This window comes from Sciurus vulgaris (assembly GCF_902686455.1).
Source record: "Sciurus vulgaris genome assembly, chromosome: 3".
In the NCBI taxonomy this organism is placed as follows: domain Eukaryota; kingdom Metazoa; phylum Chordata; class Mammalia; order Rodentia; family Sciuridae; genus Sciurus; species Sciurus vulgaris.
In genome coordinates this window covers 64576705-64590199 of record NC_136463.1, presented here as the reverse complement: position 1 = coordinate 64590199, position 13495 = coordinate 64576705, and the positions used below count along the sequence as shown (strand labels likewise).

The window sequence follows — 13495 nt, the reverse complement described above, 5'->3', positions numbered from 1 at the left end:
CAAAGAACCCTCAGAGACAGTGGTTGTGAACAGCAGGGGCTTCGGAGGAGACTGACACTCCCTAGCATGACCACAGGCAAAAACTTAACCTTCCTGAGCCCCAGTTCGCACCACCTCTAAAAGAGAAACAGGAACACCAAGTTCACATAAATGCAATTGGCTGTTTGAAAGCCCTGTGCATGGGACCTGCCTCATGGTTGGTACTGTGCAGATACTGATTTGCTTCTTCCACATGCCCAGCTCTACAGTGGCAGGATGTCTTGGACACCTGGGTTGTGACCATCGTAACCATCTGGGGTTCAGGCTGTTCTCTTGTCTCTAAGTATTATACTCTAACTTGCATGGTAAGCAATGATTCACTTTTCACTCTTCAGTTAGAACATGCACTAACTAAAGGGTCAAGAACAAGGTCTTACTCCCTGTCTCCTGAGGTGCTTAATACATATGTGACTGGTTGCCCCTCTGCCATTGGGTGTCCTTTGCAAAAGTCTTTTGGTGAGGTATGCAAGGCCATGGCATGACTAGCCTCCTGCTAGTCACCTATGACCAGAGTCTCCTTGGCTTTTGCCCATGTTCCTCCAGAGAGCCCACAGTGGTTTGATTACCACTGGGACTGCTAAAGCTCAGGGGGCTGCCACACTAGGGATCCTCTTATTCCTTTCTTTTTTCCTAGTGCTGGGGACTGAACCCAGGGGCGCTCTACCACTGAGCTACATCCCTAACTTTTTTTTTTTTTTTTTTTTTTTTTTTTTTTTTGAGAGTCCTGCTAGTTGCCAAACCTGGCCTTGAACTTGTGATCTTCCTGAGTCACTGAGATTACAATTATGTACCACCATACTTCCTCTTTATTATTTACATTCCCCATGAGACAAGGATTGGGAGTGCTGGCCCCTAAGTGTCTGGCCTGTCACCTAAGTGGCACGGATGAGGTTCCTTGGGGCAGGAGTTGGGGGTAGGGGAAAGTAGAACTCCAAGGCAGTGTGAACCCTTTGTAGGGGAGAAGAGTAATTCTTTATTGCCAAAACGCAGCTCTTGCTGGAACCCTGGCTCTTGAAAGCCCGCTCTGGCTTGGCCCCAAGACTCCATGATACCTCAGGCCCCTGGAGCAGCCTGGTGGTGAAGGAGTTAACGGAGGGATTTAGACGGGAAGGGACTGGCTTGTGTTTAGCTGCTTGTCAAACTTTATTTAGCAGGCGCTGGAAAGAGGGACTCAGGGTCGGTGAGGAGCAGCGCCAGCTTGCCAAGAGTTAAAGCCCGGGGGCTGGGTGTTTTTGGAGGGGCAGCTCCAGCGCCTCCTTTAAGTCACTTCCTTCGGTGCAGTGGGGGCGCTCTGCGCTCTGCGCTCTGCCTGCGTCCGGCTGTGGCGCACGCACTCGGCGTTCCGCGGGCCCGACCCGCAGGCAGAGGGGTGAGAAAGCTGCGGGGAGGCGCCCGGCGCTTGCGGTGTGCTAGGTCTGTGCGCTGCGGGCTGCAGTCTCCTAGGAGGTGGGGAGGGAAAGTGGGAGGACGCAGAGGGAGGAGAAAGCCGAGCCCCGCAACGCGTGTTGCCAGCTGCTCGACTCACAGTCCGGGACTGAGCGCTCCGCACAGCCACCGCTCCAACGCCACCAGCGCCTCTCCGCGTCCCCTCCCGGAGCTGGCCCGCAGGCCGGCCGCCGGCATGACCGACGTCCTGCCTCAGCCCGACTGCAGCCTGAAGGCAGTGTGCGAACCCCTGGAGCGCTGCTGCCTCGATCACCTGGAGGAGCCCGGGAGCAAGCGGGGCCCCAATACTGGTGCCCGGCTCTGGGGCCGAGTGCGCAGCAAGCTGCTCCGCCACAAGGTGCCAGTGGGGGACTAGAGGGGTCAGGGGGGTTGGGCTAGAGGGGCTGGGTGCTGCTGGGGACACTTTTTCTGCCTGAACCAGGGAGGCTGGAATATGTGTATGGGTCTGCTCTAAGTGACTTGAACTTGATGCTGTCCCCACCCCAATCCTAGCTGCCTTCTCTGCAACTGTCCCTGTCTCGGGAAAAAGGGGAATGTGTCCTATGCAAGTAGACCCTGCCTGGCTGCTTTCTGAGTCTACACTAGCAGGAATATAAACAGATCAGGCAAGGGGTTCCTGGGTCTCATTGACCCACTCAACCATCACAGGCCTGATCTCCCTCACCCCACTTCCTGTGATATTGCTGGCTGCCTCTTTGCTGAGGGGCACCTCAATACCATCCACCATCTGAGGTTTCTTTGTGCAAGTTGTGGGGAGCGTTCTGGTTGGGGAAGTAGTGATGTGCTGAGTCTGGGGTCTTATAGGCTGCTGCTTCAGGGACCACCCAGATGACTGCTGGCCAGGTGCCAGTTAGGCACCAGGCAACTCAATCAGCGTGCCAGGGGGTTCCTGACCCAGCAGGCAACTCAGACCAAACTGTGCCAGGGCAGACTGCTGGCCTTTCCTCCAGCCCCGGACCTGAGTTGGGATTAAAGTCTGAGATAGAAGCTGACTGTCCTGCAGCTGGGCAGGCTGCCTTGGGGCTGGCTTTGGGCCCTGGCATCGGGCATCCAAGGAAGAGCCAGACCCAGTGCTTAACACAAAGTAAGTGCTTGATAACTCTGCAGACTGAATCAACTGCCTAAGACATTGCAGGGTGCCAGTCCTGGCTTGCAGAGTTGTGTTCATCCTTCAAGGTAGTGACAAAGGCGGCCTTGGCCAGATTGTGATGGAGACTTGAAAGCCCTCCTGTAGCTCAGAGGAGGCTCCTGTGCACAAGCTCTTCTAGCCAGCAGAGAGGCTCCTGGCACCTACCAAGAGGAAGTACTCTTGGGCCTGTTGGCTTCTTGTTTAGTTTCATCTGCCAGTGGGGCATGCTTGACCCCTTAGAGGTGATATCAGTTCTGTAAAGTGCTGGGCAGGGCAGCAACTTGAGCTGCCCTGCTTTGGCCCCTGTGTCACCTTCAGCCTCCCTAGGGACCAGGCTAGCAGAGCCCTGCTGGCCCTGGCTGTTACCAGAGCCCCTCTGTGCTGAGGCAGCTGTCTGTGCCCGGCAGAATGGAGCCATTCCCCTCCCTATCTCCTCTCCCCAGCCCTTGCTGAGGCCAGCAGACACCAGCTCAAAGCTCATCATCCATTCCCAAACCTCAAGGTTGGCAAGAAACTGTCTCAGCAGGTTCCTAACCCAGGGCCAGCCAAACAGAGCCCTTCAGTTTACCTGCCTCCTGGAGAAGGTGCCTGGCAGGGAGGGTTGGCTTTTTAAACTCTCATGCCCAGATTTTTTCTCCTTTCATGTATGGCTGGCAAAACTGAGGAGCCACCTCAGGAACTCGCTAGCTAAGTTTGCCTCTGGTGATGTCTGACAGCTCCCTATGTGATGGTGACTTCTGGAGATGGTGGCGGGCCAGTCAGGCGCTGTGCCGCTGAGCTGGTTGGCATCAGTGCAACTGCAGGGTGGCTCTGGTGCTGGGACGCACTGTGTAGCTGGTGATTCAGTCCCCTAGCACATGCTGTGTGACAAAGTGTGTCAGTGTCAGGAACACTGCGGTGATAGAGGGACATCCATCCTCCTGTGTCTGCCTCGCTCTGCGTGGGCTGGTAGGTGCGCAGGCAGCAGTGGGGCCCTCTGTATGCATCCCTCCTTTGCCAGCTGTGCTAACCTATTTCTTTCATTACAGTGAGCTCACTGCCAGGACAAGGGGGCTGGGACTAGGCAGCAGTTTAGGTGGGGTGGGGGAAGGGTGCCAGGTCCTGCCCAGCCTGGCAGGAGGAGCCGCCTCATTAACTCATTAACTGCACCCTAAGGATTCAGTGTTGTAGATGCTCCCATTTAACCAAAGTGTCATTAAAGGCTGGAAGAGGGGCTGTGACTCATCTGGGGGGTCCCTGTGCTGGAATGAAGAATCTGTTCCAGTGCAAAAGTCTCAATATTAAAACTGAGCCATTGAAATAGGATGGGGCCTCTGGTGGCTGGGGGAGAGGAGGCAGGGACACTCACAAGCTTCCCTGGGACCCTGGGGAGGCAGAGTTAGGGTAGGGCTGCTCTTGTCCCCAAGGAGCACTCTGGAGCTGAGGCCTCATTCCAGCCCCTGACTTGGCAGTTAGTCTGTTGTGCAAGCGTTCAGCAGAGGAGACACGTGGCATTTGGGTTTATGGGTTCTGCCAGCACTCTCGGTTTTGAACTTGCATTTCTACTTTGCTTTCCTTTTTTTTTTTTTTTTTTTTCTTTTTGTTTTAAATCACATGCGAGTAAACCAGGCTCAGTGCCTTGCCCTTCCTTCCATCCTGCCTGCTTGTAGATTTGTAGGTTGAACTTCAGAGGGGAAGGGACTGAAGGGGGAATCCCATCCCAAATTCTGTAAAATTCAAAGATTTTAATGGGGTCACTTGTGGGAGTCATAGAGAGGCTCAGAGGGTCCAGAGTGAGGCCAGGCCAGAAGCATTTGTCTATGGGGAAATCAACACCCTTGCTGTCTCCCTGCAACCAAGGCAAAGGTGCTTTTGACCCAGACCAGGCCAGATACTGGCTGAAGGTGGGGACTCAAATTGAACTGGCAGGATCCAGGGGAGTGGAAGAGAATTAAGGACAGCTTCTAGTGACTTGCCCTCTGCTTCAAGTGGTTGCCACGTGGGCTTGAGAATTCCCTACTTCCAAAGACCTTCTCTTAGGAAGTGAGGGGCTGGTATTGCTAAGTCCACCTGTTCCATGATGGACCCCCAGTTATAGAGAGGTCAGAGGTATTACCCAGGGAAGCACAGGGGAGACCCTTTTGGGCCATTGTCTGGGGAACTTTAAGGCTCGGGTGGTTATAAAAGAGAGTCCCTTTCTTTGTGAGCTTGATTGTCATCACAGGACAGCTCCCAACTCCTTACAGAGTGTCATTTAACTTGATTTTTTTTTTTTTTTTTTTTTTTTTTTTTTGGTACCAGGGATTGAACCCAGGGGTGCTTAACCACTGAGCCACATCCCCAGCCCTTTTTAAATATTTTTATTTAGAGACAGAGTCTCACTAAGTTGCTTAGGGCCTTGCTAAGTTGCTGAGACTGGCTTTGAATTTGCCATCTTCCTGTCTCAGCCTCCTTAGTAGCTGGGATTACAGGCATGTACCACAGCACCCACTTGACAATTATTCTTGATGGCACCAGGTTTGCAAATGACATGCAACTCCCCAGAGGTTCACTCACCCATTTACTGGCTATTCCTAACATTGAGGACACATGGATGCTTGGGTGCAAGATACAGATGTGTCTTAGGCTCACCTACACATCATCTAGCTCTGGGCATCAAAAAAAAATCATGAAACATTTGCAATAGAAATCTGTCCTGGCCTCGGCCACCCACCACTCTCCTTATTTGCCAGAAGGAAAGAACCTGCCTCCTCTCTGTCTTTGCCATTCATAGGCCCACTGCCAGCGGGCTTCCTCACAGGTCCCTGTGTGGGCCAGCATCTTGGCCAGACTGGTGGGTGGGAAGTGGGGTTAGTGTTACTTGCTGCGTTCCACTGCCACTGTGCTTCCTACCACACCTGCCACCCCTGGAATAGGAGATCTGGCTCCTAGGTCCACATGGGCAGTCTCCCAACCCCAGTGCTCCCCTCTCTCCACCAAGTCAGCTCTCCAGAGGCCTTTTTGACTTACAGAGCAGGAGTCTTTGACTCTGAGAATTTGATGAAGGTTCAAGCTCACCCAGAAGCAGAGCCATCCTGTGGATAAACTGTGTGCCATTCAGAGGACTCAAAGGTAGGAGTCCTTCCTCTAAGTGAACTTGTCTGGGCACTGTTTCTTGGCACCTGGGGAGGTTGAATGGGCACTGGCCCTCCCCAGCATCTCTGGATCCCACCCACAGTTTGGCTAGTCAGCCTTACTGGGCTTGGTGCCCTGTCTTTTGGATGGCCCTAGCCCAGAGAGAGCAGAGCCTGCCAACCAAGGTGGTTCCTGAAAGGCCAAAGCTGCCCAGGCCCAGAGTTGTAGTAGTATCCAGAGACAGTGAGGCCCCCGGCCTAGGAGGACAGACATTTTGGAAAGAACCCAGAAACTTCTGCAGGTGCTGGTTTGGGGAAGTTGGCAGGTGTTGATGAAAGGTCACTGGTCTGAAAAGATTGAGCCCTCTGCTAAGTGGCCTTGCCAGCTGCGCACATTACTGGGGGCTGGTCAGCAGGCTACTTTGGCTTCCTTTCCCCTGTCATATGCTGGAGGTAAAGGGTGCTTGTGTTTTGACAGCTGCCTAGCACCTTTGAGGGACAGCCCCCTGCTCCTGGACTTGCCTCCCTAAAGCTTGGGGGAAAAACTGGTGTTGGTCCTGGGTTCCCGTGGGGTCTGTTGCTCTTGACCCCCCAGGATGAGTTCTGGAGAGGGAGGAAGGGACCATGGGAGCTTCTCTTGGGCTTCTTCTGCAGAAAGGCCTGTGGTGGAGAAATGCTGGGATACCCGGAGAAATTTCTCAAGCTCTGCTTAGACGGGAACTTGCTCATGAGCCAGAAGCTAGAATTATTTCTATCCTGGACAGGGACCCCAACCAGGGCTGGTGCCTCAGATGAACCCAGGCAAGCACAGTGACATCTACAGTGTCTCTTTCCATCAGGAGCCTGAATGTCTCAGCTGTGCCCTGGGCGGCTTCCTCAGGCTTGTTTGCCATGGGTTGCTAGAGAAGGAAAGGCCTCGGACTGGAAGGAGTCAGGAGGCTTCATTTTTCCAGTCCTGTGTTTGTTGTTTTAACTTGCTCTGTGACCTTGGGCAAATCTCTTCACCTCTCTGGTTCCCTGGCATCAGTACAGGGAGGGAGCTAAACGGGATGATCTCTTAGAATCCAGTTCATATGATGATCTTGGCCATGACCCAGGATTCCTATTCCTAAGCCTTAAGCCCTCAACATACTGGGAGAATGTGGGATGGGAGAGGTCACAGGGCTGCCCCTGAGCCAAGGCCAAGTCATTCACTGAACACAGGAGAAGAGAGACAAGCAGCATCTTGACCCCTGTCCTGAAGGAGTCCTGGCCTGGAAAGGCGTTGCTGTCTGCGTCTCCCACATCCCAGCACGTGCCTTTGGTCCACAAATGTTGATGGAGCACATGCTGAGCACAAGTGATAGAGAGGGGCCGTGGCAGGTGAAGCTGTACTCTCATGGCACTTGTGTCAGCAGGAGTCAGTCAGTATGGAGATCATGAGGCTGGACAGTGCTGCGAAGAAAATGAAATAGGGTGATGAAATCAGCTGTGGCAGCACATGCCTGTCATTCCAGCTACTTGGGAGGCTGAAGCAGGAGGATTGCAAGTTCAAGGCCAGCCTGGGCAACTTTGCTAGAACCTGTCTCAAAAAAAAAGGGCAGGGGGTGTAACTCAGTTTTAGAGCATCCTTGGGTTCAATCCCATTACCACAAAGAGAAAAAAAAGCAGGGAGTCAGAGAGTAGCAGTGGTAATGGATTAGAGAGTAGAGGGAGGGAGGCCTAGCCTGAGGAGGTCATTTTTTAACTATGATTTAAATGGTGAGAAGGATGTGTCCTTGAGAGATCTAAGGATGGTACATTCTGGGCAAAGGAACCAACGAGGGAAGAGCCCTGAGTCAGGTGTGTTCAGAGGCAGGCAGAGGCCATATGGGGAGAAGAGGGGATGGCATTGGATGAGGGGGCAGTGGCCAGATTGTCTAGGGTCTTGCAGGCCACGAGGAGTTTGCCCTTTAAGTGTGGCGTGAAGCTGCTGGAGTTTCAGTGCAGTTTCGTGATGGTGCACCAAGTACCAGACACCATTCCCAGCCCTCAGTGTCCTGCAGGGTGTTATGATTATCCACACCGTGTTATGTATAGGAAGCTGAGGCTCAAAGAATGACCCAGATGAGGCTCTGCAGAGGTGCTGCCGCTCACACTCAGGCAGCCTGGCCTCAGCACTGGCTCTAACCCACAGTGCCACTTGCCTTCGGTGGTCTCCTAGGAGGAAGCCCAGAGCCAGCTCTGGCCCTGTGGCTGTGCCTCAGTTGTCCAGTTGTCTGGGTGGTCACAGGGCCAACTGAGGTCAGGGCCACATGCCCTGGATTGGGGGACTTCTGGAGGAGCCGGGTTCCTGTCCATCAGCCTTCGGGTGTGTGGTACGCAGCCTGGCATGCTTTACATAGTAGTGGGCACGCCCCTTACTGTGGATGGTATGTGATGAGTGTGAGACTCAGAGCAGATGTGAGGCCCAAGGGAGGCATCCACACAGCCACACAGGCTGCGGAATTGCTGGTTCCTCCATTTTCACTAGTAGCAGACTCTGTGCCCAGAAAGTGCCCCTGGCCTGCGTCGGGAGAGTGAAGCCAGTTTCAGAGAAGGATTTTATAATTTTTACCAAACTTCTGCAAGACCAGAGAGAGGCCTCTAAGCCCATTGTGGTCTTCAAGTCCTGTGGCCTTCCCATAAGCAGCTAGCTTGAAATTTCCTTATCAGGACCTCAGAAAGCCTCTTGCCTTGGACTGTGACCTCTAAGGTGGTCCCAGCCCTGTGGGGACTGGCTGCTGAGTGCTGCCTCTGTGCTGCTTTGTCCGGAACCCTTCCTTTATTCCGAAGTGACCACTATCCCTGCCCTTGCTACCCTGGTGCCACCGGTATGGCCCTGGGCTTTTTTGCTTTTGTTTTGCAGTCTGGCCCTGGAGTAAAGTCTCCAGGCTGCTCGGAGCAGGGAAGGCTGAGATTGATGGGCTAACTCCGAGGAAGCAGAGCCTCAGGGCTCTGGGGAAGATGTGCCTAAACTTGGGGGCCTCCAGAAGCAGTTTAGGTTTGAGTTTTGTCTGCTTCTGCTCAAGGTCAGCTGTGTCCAGCCCAGGGACTCACAGTGTGGCACGCAGAGGGCCGACCGAGCCATGGGATTGGGAGCATTGGGGAAGGCAGGCTGCCGTGGGTGCTAAGAGGCTAACCTGGCTTCAATAAAAGCCTCATTCAGAACTGCTAAACCCCTTCCATATGTGGGCCTCAGGGAACTTCAAAGTTCTTGAGAGGGGGAAGGGAGGGGAAAAGGCGTCATCCGGTTGCCTTGGAATACAGTCAGCCAAGCCCCTCGGTGCTGGCCTGCGAGGAGGTGGGCAGACTTCAGTTTCAGGGCAACCTCAGGGCAGCCTAGCCAGCCCTGCCCAAACAGTCCCTGCAGGGTGAAGATCAGAGAGGCAAAATTGGCTTGGCCACATGGCAGGGGTTGTCCAGCCACTGGGAAGATGAGGTGACAATTTTCTGAGCCTGACCCTGGCCTTTTCTGACCCAATTGCTGAGCTGGAAGCCAGGCTAGAGGCCCTGGCAGCCCCTCCCTCTCCACATGGCCTCTCCCTGAATCTCAGAGCAGCCACGTTGCCGGAATCCTGAATGCCCTCCTCCAGGGAGGCCAGGCAGGCTTTGGCAGCTTTCTCTCCCCATTGCCCGCCCTGCCATGCCTCTCACGCCTTTGGTATGTCCCAATAACAGGCTGGTTTGGTGTCCCAAGGGGACCCAGCCCTAAGCATGTGACCACGCTTTAGAGAGGGCAGGGGAAAAGCCCAGGACCGCCACCGTGGCCCCTGGCGTGGGAGCCACAGGAAATGTACCCACATCAGACGTGATGCCTGGATCAGGGCCCTGTCTCCATGACCTGATGCTTGGCCTGTGGCAAGGATCCCAAAAACACATCCAGACGGCTCTGCCTTCTATTTAGCGCCCTGATCAGCGGTCGATTTTATTGAAGTCCCTCTTGAGTTATTTTCTAACGTTCCTGCCCTGCCTTAGGGTGACGACTTCAGTCTACTGGATTTACTGCCCTTGTTAAAAAGCACTTCATTTTTATTAACTTCTAAAACCAACTCCAGGCTTCTAGGGGAGTCTGCCTCCCTCCAGGACAGGACCGGGATGGCGGGCCTCAGGCTCAGGGGTCCAAGGGCAGAGAAGAGGGGAGCAGAGCCAAGTGTGGGAGCAGGCCTGAGGGGCAGGAGGTTAGGGTTATGCTGGGAGGTCGAACTCTCGGGGTCTCCAGTCCCATGTGCTGTGGCAGTGATGGGGGTGAGTGCTTTAAGGGAAGGGGCTCAGCCTTCATAGGTGGGGCCTCTGCTGAATAGCGTCATCAGGAGTCCCTGTCATCCGATGGTGCTTGCTGAAGGCTGCTCAGTGCCTCCCCCTCTGCCCCCCAGAGAACATGACTGTTTATCCCTAGCTCCCATCACAGTCCTCTTACTGAAGATTAAAGGGCCTCGTGTAAGGATTTGCAGGAAGGGGAGGAGCAGAAACCATCCCCAGAAGACCTCAGGCAAGCTATGTAGGGGAGGGAGAGTGCCTGAGAGACGGTGCAGCCCAGCAGTCAGACTCAGGTCTGAACATGGCTCTGTCATCACCAGGGAGCAGGAATGGGGACCCCCAGTGGTAAGGTGGCCCACACTCACCAGGTGCCTCCCAAATGCCAAGCACTGGGAGGTGGCCATGAACAGCCCTCAAGGGTGAGGGAAAAAGTGATGGGGTCACTTGCCTGGGGCTGGGAGGGAGGGCTGACCTGGGGAGCCCTGTGGTGTTACTGAAACAGCTCTGGAGGACACTCAGGTCCTTGGAATCTCAGATCTTGCCCCTGCTACAAGTCTGCTTTGGTGCTTCCTGTTCTAAACTGAGGGCCAATCTGGTCTAGAAAGGGGAGGCAGCCTTTCCCAGCCACCTGTAACGTTCCAGCAGAGGCCTGGGATCTTTTGCAGGGGCCCCGGTGCTCTCACATACGTCAGCCCTAAAGGTCAGCTGTTTCTCTTTGGAAGAGGTCAGAATGCGTGGCCATGATTCCACCATGGCTAAAGGCAAAGACAAAAAGAATGTGGCCAGGTTGCTCTTAGTGATCTCCAGCTGCTACTAACTTTCTCCAAGGTATTTTGTGAACCCACTGCATATGCCTTACCTGTGGTTTGGTGGGTCTCCCCAGCCTGACTCTTCGCACCTCTCTCTTTCCTTCAGGTGATCTGATGTCCCCCAGGTATTTGCTCCCCAGAGCCCATGGATGGCACTTATTGGGATTAGGTGGTGAGCACTCAGGTGTTCCCCTCCACTGATGTCCCAGGGGCTGGCTTCTCCACCCTAAGCACTAATCTAATCAGGAAATAGCAGAGTCCACATTTCCCAGGGGTTATAAATAGTCACAGCAATTCAGGCAGCATCGTTTCTCTGGAAAATGTGCCATGTCCCTCTCCACTCCCCACCTCCCTTCTCTGTATTTAAGTGATATCCTGAAATAGACTTGGTTTCTGAAGGCTGCTGGCCTCCTGGGAGTCTGAGCATCATTGTCAGGACACTAAAGGGCTGGGCAGGCCTTCCTGGGCTGACACCAGGACCACACCTGCAGCAGAGAACAGGAAGATGGCAGTGATGGGGACTCACAGCAAACCAGAAAGGGACACCTTACTCAGGGCTGGCCTCGGACAGGCTGAGGCATGTGAAACCACAGCAAATGGGGGAGGCAGGCTCCTCGTGTGGCAGAGAGGAGCCAGGATTCCAGAGGCCTGAGGTCCTCTGGGAGAGCTTTCTGGAAGTAGGAGGTTTGAGTCGGGTCTTAGCATCAGGACTTGCTTTTCCTATCTCACACGCTCTCCTGAAAACAGCCACGCGATGGGGAGTGAGGAAATGGGAGCTTGTGCTTGAGGCAACCTCCCAGGCACCAGACCCTGTGCCAGAAGGCCTCATGTCGCCTTTCTGAATAAATTCAGGTGACAGCAGCTGCTTTCGTTGCCTGCAGGTGCAGGTGCCTGCTTAGATACAGTGCACATTATCTTGCAACCTTAGCAGAGAGTGGGTTGTGGAGAGCCGATCTTGTACCCCAGTTCTCATTCCCTAGATATTTGGCACTGGCCAGATTCCTTATATTCTTGAAGCCTCAGTGTCCTCATCTGTAAAATGGGAAGAGCTGTGAAAGCTTAAACCTCACAGGTTTGTTTTGACAGTGAACTGAGGCGCTGTGTGTCCAGGGTTTGTTCTAGTACCAGACTTACAGAAAACACATCAGACATAGGCATAGATACCCCCGCGAGGAATTTGAGGTTCAAGGAGGTTCAGTGGCCTGCTCAGATGCACACAATGGAATGGAAGACCCAGGTCAGCCTAACACTCCATCCTGCCCTTCCCCTGCTTGGGCTGTGTCCACATGCTAAATCCAGGACTCAGGCAGGGACCACCGGCTCAGTTTATGGCAGCTGCCAGGAAGTGCCAGGTCACTTGAAGCATGGGGCGAATCCAGCAAGGTGGCCTAAGGTGTGTGCTGATACCGGAGAGACTTGCCTTCCAGAGGGCTGGTCAGGGACCCGGCTGAGCTCACTGGTAGAGCCCGGGTTTGACCCCAAACACTGCAAAATAACTTCAGAATGTGTCTCCCAAAGGACACATCTGCCTTAGTCAGCTGAGATCCCTCTGCCCGCTCTGACCACTGCTGAGGGATGGAGCTGGGGGCAGACCTGGGCCCTATGTCCAAGAACCAGCAGTCTGGATGGGGTACAGGAACTGCACGGAGCAGCCTGTGCTACAGGTCCAGGTAGGGTTTGGGGGACAAAAGAAGTTGAGGGGAGACAGGTTTCAGGAAAGTGATGCCAGTGATGGGCTTCTGATGAGACCCACTGAGACCCCTGACCTCACGCCTCTGGACCAGAGAGCCTGGGCAGCGGCCATACTGGTGGCTGCTTCCCACTCCCTTTGTGTTCGAGGCAGTCGTAGGGCCTGGGCTTCTCCCCACACTGCTTTCTCCATTTCTTGTTCTCAATCTCATCCCTTCTCTGGGCGGAGAACTGACTGCTGATGATGGGACCTGGCCACAGCTGGCCCAGATGTGGGGCCTCGAGCCAGCCAGGTACAGCCCCCTGAACCTGTAGGAGGCTTGGGTACCCCCTGTCCCCAGCCACTATGTGGGAGACAGAAGGTACAAAAGCACTTGACTAACCCAGGTCCAGTTTCCTTCCATGGGGATGGTGGCCTGTCAGAGCTGTGGCGTTCATCTCTGGGGTATGCAGAGATGTCCCAAGGGCTGGGTGGGCAAAGAGAGCTGGAAGGGAATCAGTTTGCAGGACCTCAACTCCCACCTGAAATGGGCACCTCACTGTCGTCACTCTGCCCCCTGAAGCTGGAAGGCTTAAAGCTCAGGCTCCCTGTGGGGACTTGGCCCAGACCTCCGGGGTGAAAATAGAGGGACCGTTAGAAACATCAGAGTAGATGTTAAGAAAAGTAAAGACACCAATGGCTGGTTACAAAGCTTTCTAGTTCTTTGCCTTCCACTGAACTGACAAGGACCTGATTATCAGCTAAGAGATCATTTAAAATGTTTGAGCCACACACATGCTTGTAATCAGGAGGCTGAGGCAGGAGGATCACAAATTCGAGGCCAGCCTCAGCAACTTAGGAAGGCCCTAAGCAACCTAGGGAGACCCTATCTCAAAATAAAAATAAAAAATAAGGGTCTGGGGATGTAGTTCAATGGTAAAGCACCCCTGGGCTCAAATCCCTGGTACCAAAAAAAAAAAAAAAAAAAAAGTTTGATCATAGGTATATAGGTAATTTAAGGTAAATGACACGTAAAGAGGTTAAAGACTTGCTT

At 53.9% G+C, this 13495-nt stretch overlaps 1 protein-coding gene across 6 annotated transcripts in view; it reads left to right on the top strand.

The window, feature by feature from the left end:
- ABR (ABR activator of RhoGEF and GTPase) overlaps positions 1 to 13495 on the top strand; it is a 184749-nt gene that overhangs the window by 160381 nt on the left and 10873 nt on the right. The window contains exon 1 of one of the 6 annotated variants that reach the window (XM_079130777.1): positions 1259 to 1822. The exons of the other annotated variants lie outside the window; for them this stretch is intronic. Within the exon in view, the coding sequence (XP_078986903.1) occupies positions 1661 to 1822 (162 nt within the window). The 5' untranslated portion in view covers positions 1259 to 1660. Of the gene's footprint in view, positions 1 to 1258; positions 1823 to 13495 lie in introns of those variants that run through there. 6 annotated transcript variants of the gene reach the window in all.